This window comes from Panthera leo, chromosome D4, assembly GCF_018350215.1.
Source record: "Panthera leo isolate Ple1 chromosome D4, P.leo_Ple1_pat1.1, whole genome shotgun sequence".
Lineage (NCBI taxonomy): Eukaryota > Metazoa > Chordata > Mammalia > Carnivora > Felidae > Panthera > Panthera leo.
The window spans coordinates 70,585,955-70,603,161 of record NC_056691.1 but is presented as its reverse complement, the minus strand read 5'-3'; the positions used below and the strand labels follow the sequence as shown (position 1 = coordinate 70,603,161).

The 17,207-nt window shown below is 45.5% G+C and overlaps 1 protein-coding gene across 8 annotated transcripts in view; it reads right to left on the bottom strand.

Annotated features, from left to right (window-relative positions):
* PALM2AKAP2 (PALM2 and AKAP2 fusion) overlaps nt 1–17,207 on the bottom strand; it is a 505,626-nt gene that overhangs the window by 10,043 nt on the left and 478,376 nt on the right. For 7 of the 8 annotated variants that reach the window (XM_042914169.1, XM_042914173.1, XM_042914172.1 and 4 more), the window contains one exon: nt 5,042–5,220. The exons of the other annotated variant lie outside the window; for it this stretch is intronic. In XM_042914169.1, coding sequence (XP_042770103.1) covers nt 5,042–5,220 — 179 coding nt within the window. The remainder of the gene's footprint in view (nt 1–5,041; nt 5,221–17,207) is intronic. 8 annotated transcript variants of the gene reach the window in all.

The following is a 17,207-nucleotide window of genomic DNA, read 5'->3' as shown; positions in this document are numbered from 1 at the left end:
CACGCCAGACTCGCTTCATCTGATATTAGTTTATTGAAAAATCTGTATCTTTTGGAGCGAGGAGATACCCTGTTATGCATTGATAAAAATATCAGATAAGCCATACTTTGTTAATTCAAGATTTGTCGCTTCTGTTTTCTGTGCTTTGAATTAACAAGATTCTTCCCCGCCCCAGTATGCAACCAGCTGCCCACCAACAAGGTCTTTGATGACCGTTTTGGATTTGCTGGAATCCGTAGCCAAATAGCCTTTTCTCTTCCTGTAGTTCCTTTGAGCCCCACAGCGGTCCTGTAGCCCGTTGTCCCCCACAAAAAAGACACTAACCACAGGCAGGAGTTGATTTGGATCCAAGGTTCATAGAGGCAGAATCTCTGTAGGTGAGTTGTGAATGGCACTGCCTGGGGAAGGCCCACGGCCCCCCTCATCACTATCCTGGGGGTCTGGATAAGTTCCTGAGAGTGGGGTGATCCTGTAGCAACTGAAGTGACCCTTTAGTACCTGTAGGAGACTAAAAGCCTCCACAAGAAAAGCTCGGAGAAAAAAAAATGGGCCAGCTATGGGAGATCACATAGAAGAACAAGCTTTGGCCAGCCTCTGCTGGAATTGCGGTGATGACCTCACATTTACACAGCTTAGGACACTGGAGGCATTTCCTGGGCTTTGGCGTTGGCAACCATAGGATGGCTAGGTGGGATCATATGTCTGTGATCACTAACTGCTTCTAATGTGTAAGAGCTTGAAAATTACAAGTCTATACTGATTGGGCTGATGACTGGGGGCTGATGAGCTTGGAGCTTTCCTCCTCTTTTCGTACCTCCTCTTTCGTGAGCAGCTAGGAGAAATCTGGGCAGCATGAAACACTGTTGACTGTAAGTTGGGCTTCCTGTGGAGCCTGGGGTGTGGGGCCCTGAGTGCGCTTCCCTCATCCACTCAATGAGAGTGGGCCATGGGGTGTCTTGGGTTGGGGGGGGACGTGTGCGAGGAATTCTCAGGAAAGCAGTAACTGCTTAGCCCCCAGCTTTGACTTACCCCAGGAGAATAAGTGAGGTCTTTTCTTATTTCAAGACAGGCAGGGATGGCTGAAATACTTCTCAGTATCTATTTTTGGTGCAAGAGAGACAGTAGAAAACCGACCAAGAGTAGATCCTATGCTAGAACTGGGGCTGGGGCTGAATGCCCCAGGAGACTGTGATTGGGATGCAGACCAGCATTAATTGAGAAAGAGAAAGCAAACCCACCAACCTGTTCAAGAGCATCACTGACTCAAGAACCCATGGTTTTCTGAGGCTCAGCTCAGGTCAGGTTGGGAGAATAGCTGGCCAGAAAAACAGTTTTGCCTACATATCTTTCCTTTGCAAGGCATCAAGGAACCCTCTAGGAAACTATGATTCATCAGTCCATCATGTGTTACATGACTGACCAGAGATGGCATCGGGCCCAGATAAGGGCACATTTCCATATAAGAAAACATTTCCAGATAAGAGAAACCCACAGCAAGAACAGGACTGCTGCATCTGGATGTGCAGTGCGCACACTACACAAAAGCACCAGGCGGAGGGGGTGAGGGGTGGGGGGCGGGGTTGAAGTTCAGTGCCCCCACTCCCCTCACAGCATGGCAGGTGCATCCTGGCAGATGAAAAATGGCGCCATTTTAAACATTCTTACAAAGGCCCTGTAAAGGCTGGTAAACAGCCAGGGTTAGGGGGTAGGGGTGGGGTAGCAACCTCCTTACCCCCAAATTAGGTGAGGGGTCCATTTGTCAGTGGGGCTGGCTGAAGCCTTCAGCACAGAGACATTCATTAGTGACCACGTCACACAGAACAAGGACACTGGCGGGTGGGCACCTGCTCAAGGTCTGAGTTAGTGATGGCCATTCGGGGAGAATTTTTCAAGAAGAGGGGCTTTCTCCCGTTCCTTTGTTATCGACTTTTTCACCAACTGTGAAATGAGCAGAACATCTACAGATGACTTAATATTCCTGATGCAGTGACGTGTGGGTAGATATTCCAAGAGTCATGATTTAATTTCCCATCTTCTATCGTTCTTTGACCGTCACCTTGTTTCCAGCAGAAGAGGGGGACAGCTCAGGGACATGAAAAAGGCTACTGGATGTTACAGCTTCCTTCCCTCACACCATCCCCATGGCAGGGGGTCCACGAGCCAGAGGTTTCCTTCCTGGCCTGCATACGATTTTTTATAAAGTGGGAAAACTGTAGCTGGCAATGACCTGGGGACAGGACTCCAGCAACCACTGCTGCTCCCAGGGTGGGGGGACTGAATCTGTTTTGATGGCCATGATGTTTTTCTCGGGGGTTGGCAAAAACCACTCATGAAACTACAGGCATGGCTTCCCTTGGCTTCTCTGTCTTCTCTTTCTTCTGTCCTTCACGCTCAATAATAGCATTGTGCCTAACGTATCACTATACTTACATGATGATTGCCCCATTTGGTTTTTAGGTCTTCCTTCTCCTTAGCAAGTGAGTCAAATTGTTTTCATGCCAACCAGAAAGAACTCACTGCCTCCTATGGGCAAACACATGGTTTGGTCCTGATCATGTGTGAGGGACTCATAGTGTTGCCAAGTGACTTACTGGAAGGAATCCTGGCAGATGGATGTGTCAGGTGACACTGGACTCAGATGAGCTGGGTGAGGCTCCTGGAGGGTGGACAATCGAAGAAGCCATGTTTCCCCCTCAGAATAATGTGGGTGAATGGAACCAGGAAAACAGAACTACCAGCTTCTGGGACAGGGAAGCCAGTTATACAGTCATACATCACGCAATCCATTTGCTCTCTGTTATTAGCCTTCCAGTAGAAGAGACAATTAAAGAAGGGGCCAGAGATCGGCTAGGAAAACAAATGGTTTGTTCATTCCTGCAGGTAAACTTCAACACATTCTCCAGTGACTTGAGTAGATACAGTAGAAAAGGTCCCCTGAATTAAAAGGGCTAAGAGGTGAGGTCAGACGTGGCTCTAAAATGAAGTTTGGCTGATGATCATCTATTTGCTTTAGAAGCAATCTGAATATGTTCTTGAAGTTTCAGGTCTCTTAAAAGAGGATGTAGTGCATTGGATAGGTTTTGTTCTGTTCCTAAGAATTTTCTACAACAATGGACTTGGTCCTCTTGTAATATCAAGAATGGTGCAAGACACTTGGCTTTGACTTCAAGATCTGAGGATGTTAACAGCCTGATCAGTTAGTAGGTTTTCTTCCTTATTTGAAATGTTTATTTACTTGAGAAAAATAGAGACAGGAGGCTGCCACTTTATTGCGTAAGCGAAGGGTAATCAGTATATTAAAATGCTGATTCCAAGTAGCTTCCTCAATGCAAAGGGGAAAGCCAATCTGGTTGCCTCCTGAGTTTGCATGAAGGTGGCTGCCAGCCTCTGCCTGTGGAATGAGCAGGAGTCGGCTCTTCACTTCTTTGGGTAGTATTTTCCTCTAATGTCTGCCCTCCAACACAGAAGGTGCACACAAGAGATATGAAGAATGTGCTCAGAAAACACTTGCATGGGTCACATGCAAAGTGTTTCCATTTGTTCTTCCCCTTCCATGCCAGAATGCAAGGGGTCCACTCAGCTGACTTCTGCCAGAGCTGCTGACATATGGTGTGGACTCACTGGGAGAAAAGAAGCCACTTACAGCACTAAGCGTCAAAAGCACAGGCTCCAGAAAATACCTGAAGGTAAACTCCATATTTTAAGTAGGGCTGCAAAGAAGGACTGGTTAAGGTGATTTGATGGGCTGAAGCCCTATGGGCTTGGGGAAGGAGCCCAAGCAACAAAGGTGTCTGCAGCACCCACGGAGGGCCAGGCTCCGTCCCACTGTGCAAATGAGGAATGGCCCCCAAATGCTCCAGCCTAACAAGAGTACCTGAATCAGTATTCCAGGCAGCTTAGGTACAAACCCAAGGGAGAGCCTGGGGACGCAGTGAGCCATCAGGCTGCTCTACATGTGTCTGCTTTCTTTGCCGCTAAATATTTTAAAAGCATCGTTCAGTATCTGGCTTCAATTTCAGAAATCTTTTAAGTTAGTCAACCAGGATATGAAAGGCAGTAGGTCAGCATGGAAATCCTGCTACGAGCCTGTAGCATTCGAGGTTAGGGTGACCCAATCATTTATCATCCAAACTGGGGCACTTTTAAAGGTGAAAGGGGATGCTGTTAAAAATTACACCAGGACCACAGGCACAAACCAGGACTGTCCAGGTAAACTGGGTAGTGCATTCAACTGAGTCAAGCCACTTACGACCTAAGTGAAACTGGGTGGGGATGGGAATGTGGAGAGACTAAGGCCACCAGACTCCCAGGAGGGGGGCATGGGCCCCTGAGGCTGGTCCCGGGGCTCCTGGCTGGGGGGGGGGGCTGTGGGGAGCAGCAGCCCTCACATCTCTTACTGGAGAAAGAAACCACGGAGCAGATGATTTCCTTCAGGGTTCGTGTGAGTGTCACGTGCAACCGTCTTGAGGGTTGAGGATAGCAGGGTAGCCCTGTGGTTTCTCACTATCGTTTAAAATATCTCTTTCCTACCAAACTGTACGCACAGGCTTGGTAATAGCCCAAGACACAGTCAGCCTTTCCAACGCGGTGTAACGTTTATGGGGATCGCTGGGAGCAGACACGGGAGGAAGGGCACAGCCCCCGTTCTCCAGGCAGATAAAATCTCTACGGGGCAGGCCAGCGATGGCAGCCATCAGCTCCCTGGTGCCTGGGGATGATTTCAGGATGCTCGTGTCCTTCCCCCCCGTGTTGTCCTTACGTGTTTGTTTGTTTGTTTTCCCTACGCACCAAGCATCCCGTCCACCAGCGTGCCCGTGAGCTCCAGCTCCGGTTCCCCTTGCGTGATCAACATTTTTTGAGAAACAAGGCAAAAAACCCAAACCCGACTCCAGTCACGTTAAACCACACATTTGGAAACGGGTTTTGGAACCAGGATGCCGGCCAGACCAGTGCACACACGCCCGCGCCTGACCTGGAACACCGAACGCCACGCTGCCGCTCGCCCTCAGACGAGTGAAGGAGGAAAGGAGGAAAAACTTACACTACTATCATCCATTCTCTCACGCCTTTTAGATTTGTGTGTCTCATAGTCTTCCATGAGGGTCTGCATCAGATTCTTGGGCCGCTGGGATCCGGCAGCCTCTTCGGGGGCTAAGTCAGGCTGCGAGCTGGGGCCTTCAGGTGAGGGGGATGAAGGAGGTTTGACTTTCTCTATTTTCCCTGAAACAACACGAAGAGAACACCCTTTCTAAGCTCGTCTGCTCATGACGGCTTCTAGAAAGAAGAGAACACTGGCAAAAAGCAACCTCTGACAGAGTGGTCCCGGAACGGTGCTGGTCACCTGAGCACAGGGACTGAAAGCTAATAAAGATAATGTCACAAGCCCATCCAACAAAGGTCTCGAGGACACCAGTGCTAAAAGTCAGTCAGACCAAGGAGGCCCACAGGCACTTTGCAAATACGTGTCAGACACTGGCTCCAGTTGTTATGGGGACATGTGCTCCATCACGGATTCCTGAATCCGACCGTCAGAGAGGGCAGTGCCTTCAAGCCTCAGAAACCCACTTTTTGCAGTTGAGGAAAACAGGCTCTTCCAAGGGGACACCGTGCTGAGGTCCCAGGGTGCTGGCGATGGTACCAGATGAGGCAAAAGAACCTCACCAGGTTCTTTCCCTGCACCAGAAGCTGCCGATGGGGCAGCTGACCTGCTGAGCCTTTCTGCATGGACAAAACAGCGCTGTAAAACCTTTGAGTGAGAACTAGGCTTGTTCTTTCCAGGTCACCCCGGTCTCACACTGGGCAGCTTCATTTTTTTAAAAAAATTTTTTAAGTTGTATTTATTTATTTTGAGAGAGACAGAGACAGCATGAGCAGGGGAGGGGTAGAGAGACAGAGAGAGAGAGAGAGAGAGAGAGAGAGAGAGAGAGAGATTCTCAAGCAGGCTCTACACTATCAGCGCAGAGCCCGACATGGGGCTTGAACCCACGAAGCTGTGAAATCATGACCTGAGCCGAAACTGAGAGTTGGACACTTAACCAACTGAGCCACCCAGGTACCCCTGGCCAACTTCATTCTTTACCTTACCTGCTGGGGTCCTGGAAAGCATGTGGTTTGAGACCTCTAGACCTTAAGGAAGGAATGCCACCGACAAAGGCAGGTTCAGTGTTGTAGAAAGGTGTGCACCAGACATGGGAAAGGTGAGATTTTACCTTTTGAAGTGCCCTATAAGACTTCTCAGGATAAGGAGATCAGGTCAACTGGGATGGTGTGGTGGTGGTGACTCCAGATACTTTTATTAAGACCGTCTGCATCCTTCCCTCTTGGGAAATGGCTGGCCCTCGCTTCTGGCCCATCACAGAGAGATTTCACTGCCACAGAGCCCCAACTACACCACTGAGAAGCATCTTCAGGTGCAACAGCCATGATTTTTCCATGCCCCTTGTGGGAGACACAGCTGGTGCGTGTGAACAGGGGATGTGGAGGAAACACACAAAACCTAAAAGTTTGGATCTAAAAGTTTGGAAACCACCAGGGGAGGATGAAGATCCATTTGACCCCTTCCATTCCCAAGCAGAAGGTGGCTCGTCTTTCTTCTCCTTCCTCCCCAGACTTCTAACTTGGCAACTGCCTGCCGGAGCTGCAGTCACAGGTGAAGCCTGGAGACTTGGGCTTGAAGACTCTCCACGTGGGCTGCCACAGACCTTTTCTGGGCACGGCTCCTCTTGATGGGAGCTGGACACCCTCCCCACCCCCTAGAGTTCAAGAAACCCAGGTTTTAATTCTCGCACTGCCATTAACTAGCTATGTGTTCACTGTACACAGACATTTAATGTTCCCACTCTTATCTTGGGCTGATCATGTAAGTTCTCCAAGCTTCAACTTTCCCAGCTATAAAATGAGAATTTTGGAAGATGTCTTTGAGGTTCCTTCTCACTCAGACATTTTGCTATTCTATCAAATACTTGTGGCAGGAAAATCGATCCTTATTGGTTAAAACAGAAGGCATATGGCCATGATGTTTGGCAAATTAGGTGCCAAGTAGTTTTCAATACACAGGGCACTCCATCGGCATCAATAACTTAGTGAAACTCATTACCTTGACCTAAATTACCCAGCTCATTAATAAAAAGTCTTTTGATATTGACAGTAAGACAACAAATATTTCAAAATCCTCAAATTCACTAGCAATGGATTATATTTGTTATTATGGAAACAGGCAATGCTATAATGATGCCCAGAGATCTATCAACTATATTAAATCATAGCAAGATTTTTTTTTTTTAATGGGAGAGGGGGTGAGAGAGAGGGAGAGAGAGAATCCCAAGCAGGCTCTGTGCTGATAGCATGGAGCTTGAACTCATGAACTGTGAGATCATGCCTGAGCTGAAATCAAGAGTTGGATACTTACTGACCAAGCCACCCAGCCACCCCAAATAATTAGCCCCATGGCTTCTCCATCCATCCCTCCTTCCTTTCTTTCATACTGAAATATGAAACAATCCTAGACCTCAGGCAGTATTACCCTGAATGTTTTGTGTGTGTCTCTAAAAGTTCCCATGGACTTTGAGATGAAGTCTTGAGAAATGATACAGCACAGTGGTGAGCATGCAGCTCTGGAACCAGCTGCTTGGGGGTGAATCCACCACTGTTTGCAGCCAAATAACCTTGGGCAGGTTACTTACTGTTTCTCTACCTCAGGGTCTCTACCAGCATATGAGTATGATGCTAGAGGTACCTACCTCATGCAGTTGGTATAAGGACTAAATTAATATTTATAGTGTATAAAGTTAATATTTAAAACAGGGAGCATCCAGTGAATCTGGTTACTTCTTATTTAGAATCTCAAAGAACAATATGTCTACCAAGTAAGAACGAGCAGTTTCAAGGGCATGTTCTGCATACAATTTTGGCAACTCTTCCAGAACCAGAAACAGACACCAAATCGCCAGGTTGATCATTTTCCAGGTGACCTCATGGGTCTCCAAATAATTTCCCAGAAGTCACCCCTCCAGCATTAATCTTCCAGAAGGCAGAGTCCATATTCACTGCTCTAACTTCACTCTTTCACACGGCCACAGGGGGATCCCTGCCTCAAGGCACTTTGTTTATGCTTCTGAGAAAGCCTTTTCACATACCGGATTGTATCATACCTGGGTCTTTCAGCTTCTCTTCTCAGTTAAACTACATTTCAACCAAGGATAGGGGCAATTTCAGCCATTATGAATCCTTTAACTCAGCTCAGTGTAAACTCCGTTAGAACAGGACTTTGTCTTTCCTGGTCATTGCTGGACCCCAGTACCCACTGGGGTATTTGGCATAAGGTAGGAGCTCATGTTTGTTGAATGAACCAGTAAGTACATTATGACATCTACATAGCAGCCACTTGTTACATGATTGTGGGTTGGGACAAAATTCCCAACAAAGGATTTGACGGAAGAGCTTAAATGTCTTCACCAACTCCATGAAAGAAAACAACCGTGGTCTACAGAATCACAGACTCAATGGCTTTGCAGTAATAGCAAGCACATTTATATGGAATTTTATTTATTTAGATAGGCTTCATGTCGTTTGATCCTTACAGAACCCTGGGATGTAGTCAGGGTCGATGCCATGACATCTGTGAGTGGTTTAGACCACAAAGACTCAGATGTCAATGCCAGCCCAAGTTACGTTAGCTAAAGTAACGATCAGAATTGGGTCTTGTCTGGAAACCAAATCGTGTTGATTATGGCTAACTTATATGGTGGTATGTATGCTGAAAGAGAATCGTGAAGAGGGCAAAGGGTTAATATAGAAAGTAATCAAGTATTGCACATTAAAAGATACTTTCCTGTGAGTATTCCCACAAACCCACCCATCTTTGGAGCAAGTTTTACCGGTTATGGCCACTAGAGGTCACATGCGTAACAGGTAGGAACCTCTGGACTTCTGGAATCAGTTTAGTTGGTCTTAGGGGAAATCAGCTTTGCTGGGCTTCTCTGCTGGGCACTGTGATTTCCAACCCTCCCACCCCCAGTATGGTTCAAACCATGCACAGAACCCCTGGAATCACACAGATTGCCAAATAGGGGGAAATGGATCTGCTCCATACTCAACATCTTCTTCAGAAGGCCCAAGTTTGCAGCCAAGAGTCTTCTCAATGAGGATGGTGAAGAGACTTCTAATACTCTTCTCCCAGTAGTGGACATTGCAGACAATACCATCGTTTTGGTCTTGGGATCATTACATGAACGTGATACAAAATGGTCTCTGCCACAGGCTTGGGAAGTCTATGTCACCCTTGTCCATGGCCCCGTAAGGCCCCTTGAAATTCTTTGGCCCAGAGGACATACCCCATTACAATTCCAGAACAGTGATGGTTATCTTTGGTGCTCACTGGTGCGCATCTCGCACAGCACTTCCCAGGTTCCTCCCAGGTTCCCAGGCACCTCCAGGTTCCATCCCGGCTTACTCCGCCAAAGCTTGCTCTCGTATGTCTATCCATTCAGTGAATGACTGAATAGAGCTAATGATAGCTAAAAGGGGCCTCTGTTTTCAATGACAAATATCCTGCTGTCTAGCTCCTCATCTGGACTGCATACTCTACAAAATAGCTCTCTTGAAGGATACCAGTCACTGTCCCTGTGAAACAACATTAACAGAAAGTGTCATGCAGACCTCAGGGCACATCTGTGTCCGTCTTGGCCAAAGGCTGGTACCTGATATTTACAGAGCAGCGAGCATACAAGTTCTATGACATTTGATGTAAAACTAGGCAGGGATTCTCAGTGGAGGTTTCCTTCGTAAACAGGATTTTGTTCAAATTATTCCATCTAGAGTAACTTTATTTATTTGTTAGTTACTATTGTTTTAAATTTATTTTTAAAAATTCCAGTGTAGTTAACATACAGTGTTATATTAGTTCCAGGAATACAACACAGTGATTCAATAATTCCATATACTACTCAGTGCTCATCATGAGAAGTGTGCTCTTAATCCCCTTCACCTGTTTCACTCATCCCTCACCCACTTCCCTTCTGGTAACTATTAGTTTGGTCCCTATACTTAAATTTTTAAAAAATGTTTATTCATTTTTGAGAGAGACAGAGACAGAGAGTATGAGTGGGTAAGGGGTGGAGAGAGAGAGGGAGACACAGAATCCAAAGCAGGCTACAGGCTCTGAGCTGTCAGCACAGAGCCCAACGTGGGGCTCAAACCCACGAACCGTGAAATCGTGACCTGAGCCGAAGTTGGACGCTTAACCGACTGAGCCACCCAGGCGCCCCAAGTTTTTCTCTATATTTAAAAGTCTGTTTTTTAATTTGTATTTTTTTGTTAAATTCCACATATGAATGAGATCATATGGTATTTGTCTTTCTCGGACTTATTTCACTTAGCATTATACCATCGAGATCCATCCATGTTGGTGCAAATGGCAAGATTTCATTCTTTTTTGTGGCTGAGTAATATTCCATTGTGTATATATATAATATATATTTTATATACAATACATATATCCATATATGCATGCCACATCTTCTGTATCCATTCATCTGTCGATGGACACTTGGATTGCTTCCATGATTTGGCTATTGTAAATAATGGTGCAATAAACATAGGGGTGCATATATCTTTTTGAACTAGGTTTTCATATTCATTGGGTAAATACTCATCTAGAGTAATTTTTTTTTTTTAATTTTTTTTTCAATGTTTATTTATTTTTGGGACAGAGAGAGACAGAGCATGAACGGGGGAGGGACAGAGAGAGAGGGAGACACAGAATCGGAAACAGGCTCCAGGCTCTGAGCCATCAGCCCAGAGCCCGACACGGGGCTCGAACTCACAGACCGCGAGATCGTGACCTGGCTGAAGTCGGACGCTTAACCGACTGCGCCACCCAGGCGCCCCTCATCTAGAGTAATTTTAGACTTGACAAGCTCTTAAAGGTGCTTGAAGGTAAGCAACTTCACTTGGGCGGGGAGGGGGGGGGATGATTCCAAAGCTGTTTCTAAAAGTGTGCCTTATTGGCTTTGCTTTGTGAGACAGTATTTGCTGCTAACAAAGTCATTGGTAAACACTAGGTTAAAGAAAGCTTTAAAAATAAAATGAGATGGATTTCTTTACCAGAGGACTTCTCTAAGGTTTTAGTGCTATTGTGATTGTGAATCACTTATTCAAGGGTAGGTATGAAACATTTCTCAAATTTATTTAACCAGAGAACCTCATTTCATAGAATCCCTATTGATGTCTCAAGGAAAACAATTGGTGAAATGCTGTTCTCTAGCGTATATTAGTTAACTTAAGCAGCTCCCACAAGTTCAGTTAATAATTAAGTATAGGCACAAAGCTTACATATAAGAATTTACCGTTGTATTCTTTTTTTTTTATAACTATACATGTGGGAAAAACCAAGATATCTGACTGTAGGAAAATGGTTAAATTAGTTTTGGCTCATTCAGATAATGGAGTATTATTTAGTTATGACAAATCATGTTTTAGTCTCTCCAACATAAAGGAATAATTAAGGTCATGGGAAAATACTCAAAATGTTTTAAGAAAAAAAAAAAGAGAGAGATTGCAGGGGGTTAAGAATACAGATTCTGCAGCTAGACTGCTGGGGTTCAAATCCTGGTTCACCAGTTATTAGCTGTGTGAAAGAAAACACAAGTGCATGCACGACATCTGGTAAAACCTCACTCCATATAAGATGAACAGTCCTGTGGCAGGAAGAAGAATAGCCTCTGCTAGGATGCTTAACATCCTAATCCCTAAAACCTGCAAAGACGCTGCTTTCCTGGCAAAAGGACATTGCAGACATGATGCAGTTAAAAGCTTTGCGTGGGGAAGACTATCGTGAATTATCCAGTTGGGCTTGGTGTAACCATGTAGGTCCAGGTGGGTCAGAGAAACGGAGACTTGAAGGTGCCACACTGCCAGCAGTGAAGAGGGCGGAAGGGGCCGTGAGCCAAGAAACGCAGGCAGCCTCTAGGGAAAGGGACGGAGCCCTAGAGTCTCCGGAAAGAACACAGCCCTACTAACACCTTGATTTTGGCCCAGGCAGACACTATCTTAGTCTGCTTAAGCAGCCATAACAAAATGCCATGGATTGGGTGGCTTACCCAACAGAAATGTATTTTCTCATAGTTCTGGAGGCTGGAAGTCTGAGCTCTGGGTGCCAGCATGGTTGGGTTGTGGTGAGAACTGTCTCCCTGTTTTGCAGATGGCCACCTCTCACTGGGTCCTCACATGGCAGAGACAGGGAGAGATCTAGATCTCTGGTGTCTTTTCTTAGAAGGGCACTAATTCTATCACAAGGGCCCCACCCTTATGACCTCACCTAACCCTAATCACCTCTCACAAAGTGCCCATCTCCATTGGGGGTTAGGGCTCAACATATGAATTTCTTTTAACTTAATTTTTTTCTATTTCTATTTTAAATTTTATTTAAATCCAAGTTAGTTAACATATAGTGTGATGATAGTTTCAGGAGCACAATGTAGTGATTCATCACTTACATATAACACCCAGTGCTCATCCCAACAAGTGCTCTCCTTAGTACTATCGCCTAGTTAGCCCATCCCCTGCCTACCTCCCTTCCAGCAACCCTCAGTTTGTTCTCTGTATTTAAGAGTCTCTTACGGTTTGCCTCCGTATTTGTCTTATTTTTTCCTTCCGTTCCCCATGTTCATGTGTTTTGTTTCTAAATTCCATATATGAGTGAAATCATATGATATCTGTCTTTCTCTGACTGTATTTCACTTAGCATAATACATTCTAATTCCATCCACATTGTCAGCATATGAATTTAGAGGGGACACAATTCGATCCACAGCTGACACACTACAAACTTCTGACCTCTAGAGCTGTAAGATAATAAATTTGTGTTGTTTTAAGCCCCTTTATTTGTGGCGATTTGTTACAGCAGTGATAGGAAATGAATACAAATATAAGCCCAATATTACCTTCTATGCACGTATGTGCATGGAGAAGCCTAGGCAGGTAGCAGTTAGGATTAGGAATTACTTTTATTTTTATCTTTATTCCTTGTTTTCCAATGAATTAATTAAAAGCATGAATTAATTAAAAAATATAAAACAAACCAGAAAAAAAATCTTTTAAACGTTATTAGCCATGCCAAGAAAAGTAGATAAAGCTGCTTCATGGACTAGGCAATCCGCAAGCCTTTGTATCTCACCAGATAACACACACCCAGAGGAGCTGACACCCGCCCCCAACCAGGGCCTCTGGTGAGCCCTGCTCACGTCTGTGACAGCGGCATTCCAGGCCGTGGTCTGCAAGGTGGACTAAGGAGCAGAGGGGGCAGCTAAATTTCACTCCAAATTAGTAAATGCTGTCAGCGCGCCACCCCCCCACCCCCTCCGCCCATCATGAATGGAAAACTAGAAAACACAAATTTGTGTTTCCTGCTTATTTAATCATAAATAATTAAATCCCGTTCTGGTCCACAGAGAGAAAGCCAGGCCTTGGCTACACTTCTGAATTTTCCAGGCAAGAAGGATTTCCCCTGGGCATCTGTGACAGGCTGTGCTGCCCAGGGGAGGAGGCGTCAGAGAGAAGAACCACGGTTGCTCCCTGACAAGGAACCCGAGCGAAGGTGGCACAGGCTGGAAGCACAGCCGTTACCATCCCAGACAGCCGGACCCTTCTTCCGTAGGAACAAGGCTAACTTCTAGCAAGCCAAGGATGTGGCTTCCAAAAGTTTAGAAAATTATTTTGGCCAAACACTGTGATTTTGGTGACCATTACACTCCACATATATGGTGTCTGAGTTCTTAAATCAAAGATCCTTTGTTTCTACATTTCTCAAAAGAAAAGAAAAAGCCATCACCCACTCTTACTTAAAAACCAAACTGAACCGAACAAAGACGCCCACCAGATGCCATGCCTTGGCCAGGCCTCCTTCAATGACCTCCTTTCTTCACACAGCATGGCGATAAGATTGCAAACATCTAAGACGACTCACAAGTCGCCAGAAAGAAATGAGCTCAGACTTGTATTTTCAACTTCATTTCCTCCCAGTAAAAGGGAATATCCTTCCTGTCAGATCCGGGGAGCAGGTGATTGTGGGGTTCCAGCTGTGACCCACACACCAAAAGCTGGTCCCTGGTCCTTTTATCTCTTTTCCTGAAAGTCGCAGGGTTTTGAAATGCAATGACATGAATCTTCAGATCGTAAGCCTAGCTCGGACATGAGAAATACCCCTGGCCCGGTGAAACAAGTCTGAGAAATTTCCAAATATTATTCCTTAAAGATCGGGGTGTTGGATGAGCTGCTGATATTGGGTCATCCTCAATGAACAGGACTGGAAGGTGAAACCTCTAGAAGGAAAGAGCTCTGCTTCTCTAGGTGAAGCACAGTTTCAAGACCAAAAAAGAAAAAGAAAATTAAAACAGAAAGAATGAAAATCACGGCAAATAGCAGTTCCCCCACCAAGCTCTTTTTGTTAAACGCGTTTCTACCAACATGGTGGGTCTGACTGTGTGATGATTTCTACCCCCCCAAAGGGAAAGAGAAAGGAAACATTTTTATGGACTCGCAATTTCACTGTGCCCCAGTACACTTTGTTTTTTGAAATCACAGCTGACTATTGAAAACGAATTCCTGAACTCAGGTTTTGTAAGTGAGATTTTAAATTTTAATGAAGTAAATACGAAAATACACCAACTAGGAACAGAAAGCGATTTTATAATGCAGGTTTTGACATTTATTTCAGCAGCTGTAGAAGAACAACTCCTACATAATTCTGTAAGGGTTTCTAGCTCTTGTCTTAAGACATAACAGTAACTGTAGTAACAACAAAAGAGTAACTCTTCTTGGGTACTGGGCACTGAGGTCGGTATGATCTTACTCCCGTCTTACTGGTGAGGAGACTGAGGCTTACACAGGTGAAGTAAGCCAGTCACACAGTTAAGCAAGCAGGGGAGTCGGGATCTGAACTTCAAATATAAATCCAGAGAAGTGACTGTGACATTTAGGCACCTAAGTTTCCTTGACCAGTTTTTTTTACATAAGGTATGAATTTCTATTTGAGAAATACAGACAGACTGGGAATACCTGTGAGGTTGGATGCACACAGGTTTTGGGAAACCTTTGACGGTTACATTGAACGTCATGAGAAATAAAATACCATTACATGAAATCTAATATGCACTCTTTGGTACACTCCCCACCCACTGCCCCTAGCTCTCCACCCCGTAAGTAGTAGCTTATTCACAAAGATCAGATGGATGTGAAATGCCAGTCTCCTGAGGGAATAGCAGCATGGCTGGTTAAGAGACACAGTCATATCCTGACTGGACTCCTGCAGTCACAGGGGACATCCTGCTCCCACGCCTGGCTTTGATTAGCTCACATTTCTTACGAGGGGTAGAGCAGGGATTTTTACAAGAATTAGGTCCTTTGATTCATCTTTTCTTTCTTAGCTCAAGATTACATCTTTTTTGGCACGTGGTGGAGTCTGATTTTTTTTGGAAGCCACTCTCCTAACTTGGAGCACGGAGTAGCCACACACAGGGGTAAAGAGTAGGCGACACAGATGCCCTGTGGTGTCCCCAACAAGGCATGAGCACCACTGGGGGCCAGCCGTGACACTGTGCATTCATCAGAAGACCCAGCACAATGAGCAGTGGTGGCAGAACTTGCTTAGAGCGGGGAATTAAACGGGTAGAGATGTAGTGCCTTTTCTCAAGTTCTACTTCCCAGAAGCCAGAGCCGTGGGTTCTTCATGGGAGAAAGACTGGAGTCCCTACCTTCTTGGGAGCGGGGCTGATAGGCTTAGCCTCAGCAGTTGCCCCTTCAAACCTTGGGGGGCAATGCCCAAAGAGAAGTTTGAATTCTGGGATTTGAGAAGTCCTGATTTCACCACATACATTCACCCTTTGCCAAACACTTCTTCGGTCTAACCTTTTCTTGACAATTCCTTCCCAAATGGCATGTGTTTTTTAAAAATGAGCATATCTGCTGGGTAAATAAATAAATCAATTTGAAGATAAATAAAACACAAGGAATTTCTGGTCCCAGGTAGAAGGATCAATCATGAGCAAAGAGAACAGCAGAAAGCAGTCGCGGTGTTCAATGACCACCAGTAAACTAATGTATTTGGCTTTGGCCCCAACCCACCAAACATGTTCAGCTAATGGAGTGGACACTTATTCCTGCATGTTCTCAAACTAAGAGATTGAGTCTTCATTTAAGTACCCAGTTCTTCCAAAGATTTCAGGGAATAGACCTGTGTCTGGAATGAAGGAGCTTCTTTCTGGTAAACCGACTTTCAGAAAGAACTCACAGGAGCCATCAGGCTAGATAGCTCACCCGGACCATGCTGGTCCCCTCCGCCATCTGCTCAGCTCTTTTGGACAGCACCAGCAGTTTTGCCTATTGTAATTTGGAGCACTGGGGTTAAGTTCTGAAAGCACAAAGGACCCATTCTGGGTCACTAGGGTAGCACTGTCTCGTGGCCTCTGGGAGCAAACTCATTCGCCCAGACCGTGATGAGCAGGGGATTTCAGAGCTAGAGTGGGTCCAAAGAGCAGGGGGTAGGAAGGACCCAAGACAATGCAGGGGTCAGACCGGAGACTGGGAGAGGGTCGGGGGGAGACTGAGCTCAATCACTGTAAGCTGGAGAGGGGAGCTGTTACTACATACCTTGTAGACCTCCAGGGCAGAGGGGCAGGTTCAGGGGTGGCTAAGAAAGGGTATAGAAAGAATACGGACTTTGGAATCAGATGAGCCAGGGTTTGAACCTGGTTCTGCCACTACCTGGCTGAGTGACCTTGGCAGGTTACTTAATCTCTCTGGACTCTGGTATTAATTCTTTGAAAGGGGAATAATAGTATAGACCCATGACCTCTTATGTCCAATTTGAAAATCCAAACAAGCTCTAAAAAACCAGCTTTTTCATAACTTACTTGGCAGCAAACCTCACGAGACCAGGCATGAAGTCCTTCTTGATGTAACGATCCCACTTGATGAAACTAACTCCTCTTCAGTTTTATAGCAGAAGTCTAATGCAGTGATGGGGGTAGCTCGGGACCCTGTCTGGGGCGGGGTGGGGCGTGGTGGTTACGTAATAGCATATGCATTGCAATGCTTTTATAAATAATAGTATATACACATTATGGCTTTTCTTAAATCAGAAAAATTCTGAATAGATCTGGCCTCAAGGGTTTGGATAATTTGTGTTACATCTCAGAAGACTGTTGGGAGGA